The sequence below is a fragment of the Ceratina calcarata genome, unplaced genomic scaffold (assembly GCF_001652005.2).
Source record: "Ceratina calcarata isolate Rehan_Ccalc_2016 unplaced genomic scaffold, ASM165200v1 scaffold1387, whole genome shotgun sequence".
NCBI lineage: Eukaryota > Metazoa > Arthropoda > Insecta > Hymenoptera > Apidae > Ceratina > Ceratina calcarata.
In genome coordinates, this window is record NW_017134980.1 from 688 (window position 1) to 2,881 (window position 2,194).

At 37.4% G+C, this 2,194-nt stretch overlaps 1 protein-coding gene across 1 annotated transcript in view; it reads right to left on the reverse strand.

Moving 5' to 3' along the window:
- Positions 1-281: 281 nt before the first annotated feature.
- The window catches only part of LOC108629800 (uncharacterized), a gene marked incomplete at its 5' end in the record, with an annotated part of 6,590 nt that continues 4,677 nt past the window's right edge, over positions 282-2,194 (reverse strand). The window contains 2 exons of the mRNA XM_018032678.2: positions 282-778; positions 1,852-1,953. Coding sequence (XP_017888167.2) covers positions 560-778; positions 1,852-1,953 — 321 coding nt within the window. The remainder of the gene's footprint in view (positions 779-1,851; positions 1,954-2,194) is intronic.

Sequence of the window (2,194 nt, forward strand, 5' to 3'; positions counted from 1 at the left end):
GAGGGAGGGGATAGTGTAGCCAATAGCGGCAACGACTCTTCTGTGTAAGCTTGTGTAAGTGCGTATGTATACGCTGTGCGATGTATTAGAGGGCCAAAGATTCTCAACCATTTGTTTCTATTTAATATGTGTACCACTACGTGGCAACACTTGAAATGATTGAGACCAACTGAGCGGGACTAACGTCCTTAAAAGGAACCGTCACGGTGTCGCCGGTCGTTGAGCGATACTTTGCACACAACATCAGTGTGATGTCGCCGGACGGCATAGTGTTAATTGTTCAGATTTCTGATAAATCTGTAGATTTATCAGGTAATTTAATACGTGGAAGACAATATTCCGAAAATAATGAAATGCGAATATTACAAGATCGCAAAATGGATCCGGCTATACTATAAATTGGAGAACAGTCTGTTGGGCGAAATTTATTTCGATAATAGTAATTTGCATTTAAAACGAAGTTTAAATAAAATCTGATTGCGCGTGAGGATCTGCTGATAACAGGGACGAGTTTAACTCTGTTGAACGGTGCCGCATGCGATAAGCTCTAGGGAAATCGTTAGGCCGGGGTGGGAGTGTGTGTCTCGCGAATTACCTCGTAACCGGTGGGATTCCCGATGATGGGATGATCCACCAACGTGACGAAGAACAGTGGTCCCCAAAAGATCCCGTATGCGGCCGTGATCACCAGAAACATCTTCACCCTCTGCACGCCCTCCCTTTCCATCCGTTTCAAGTAGTTCCTCATCTTCCGGTGCTCCTCCGCCGCCCCGCTCCTCTGAAGCAACATCTGGCTTTTAGCGACGAGTATCGACCCGAAATTATCACGCCCCTATCTCTCGTGTTTCTGATAATCAGATGAGATGAGATGATATGATCTTTTATATCAGGGATGGCGAGCTTCGGGCTTTTTCTAACTTTTAAGTCCTACTTTCGACTCATCTGTGTACCTTATTAATGATCTGTTAGTCACGTGATAGGAAATAGGTCTCTGAACTTTTTCTGAATTTTTAAACAAACAAATCAATTTTTTTTTCTTAATCAACTGTAACAATATAAAAATGTTAATTAAATTTAATTGAGAATCAATATTAAAGCTGATATTCTTATCTTTAAATATGTACATATGTATTTCTGGGTTCTNTAGAAGAAATTAATTAATTATTAATTAAGATGGAATATAGTCTTATGGGATATTAAGAATTTTTTATGATTGTAATTTACAATATGAGAATTTAAAAAAATTCACACTTATACTACTCGTATACCGATTGGGAGCTCGCGCCAACAGAGCGCTCTGATTGGTCAGGGTTTTTTGTTAATAATTTGTACATCACTTATTTTTTTCACAATTTTTTGATGTCAGATTCGTTGAAAAAAAATTGGATCACAAATCCCTTAAGAGATTTCCCTTAAAATATGAGCAAACTTTATGAAGTTCCAAATTGCATCATAGTACAGCGTTTATACACTATAAAAATAAGAATGTTCGAGAAAGAAAGAGACAGAGCAATGTTATTGAGCTTATCTCCTACCATTGAGAGACTACAGGGAGTCATCAAATACACATATCTCCAGCATCAAGCTGGCCACCCCTGTTCTATCCTACAGGACATTCGATTTTCGTAAATGAAAACGATGACTTATGAATTACATTAAATTTATTCTTTACTAATGATTCATTGTTACAAGAGAGAAAATCAGTTGATTATTACATAGAAATGAAATAATTCTCTTGTTTCTACGATTTATTCTAAATTGGATTCTGATTGGGTTTCATAAAGGATTTTCTATAGTTCGCAAATATCATCGTCTAGTTGAATAAAATTGTTCTCTTGTTGTTAAGTTTACCTTAGGCGTGCCGTTCGTGGATGCGGCGGAATTTTCAGGAACTGGGTTCGTTTGCTGACTACCCGTCGTATTCACGAGAATCGTTAGTAGTGCTACCTTTACCTGACAAAAAAAGTCAATCATTTTCAAAAGTATCCTATTAGAAATTCGAAAACCTGTCTGTTTTCTCTTCTGAAATAATTCATAGATTAACTGTTTTCCAAGCTACAAGGATTTCGAGTGCTACAAAACGCTCTACTACGTCTAGTCTCAATAATACAAGGTGTCCTAAAACTAGTGTAAGATATTGAGATGGGAGGTTCCTAGCGTAATTTTGAATAACATTTTCCTTAGCGAAAAAGTT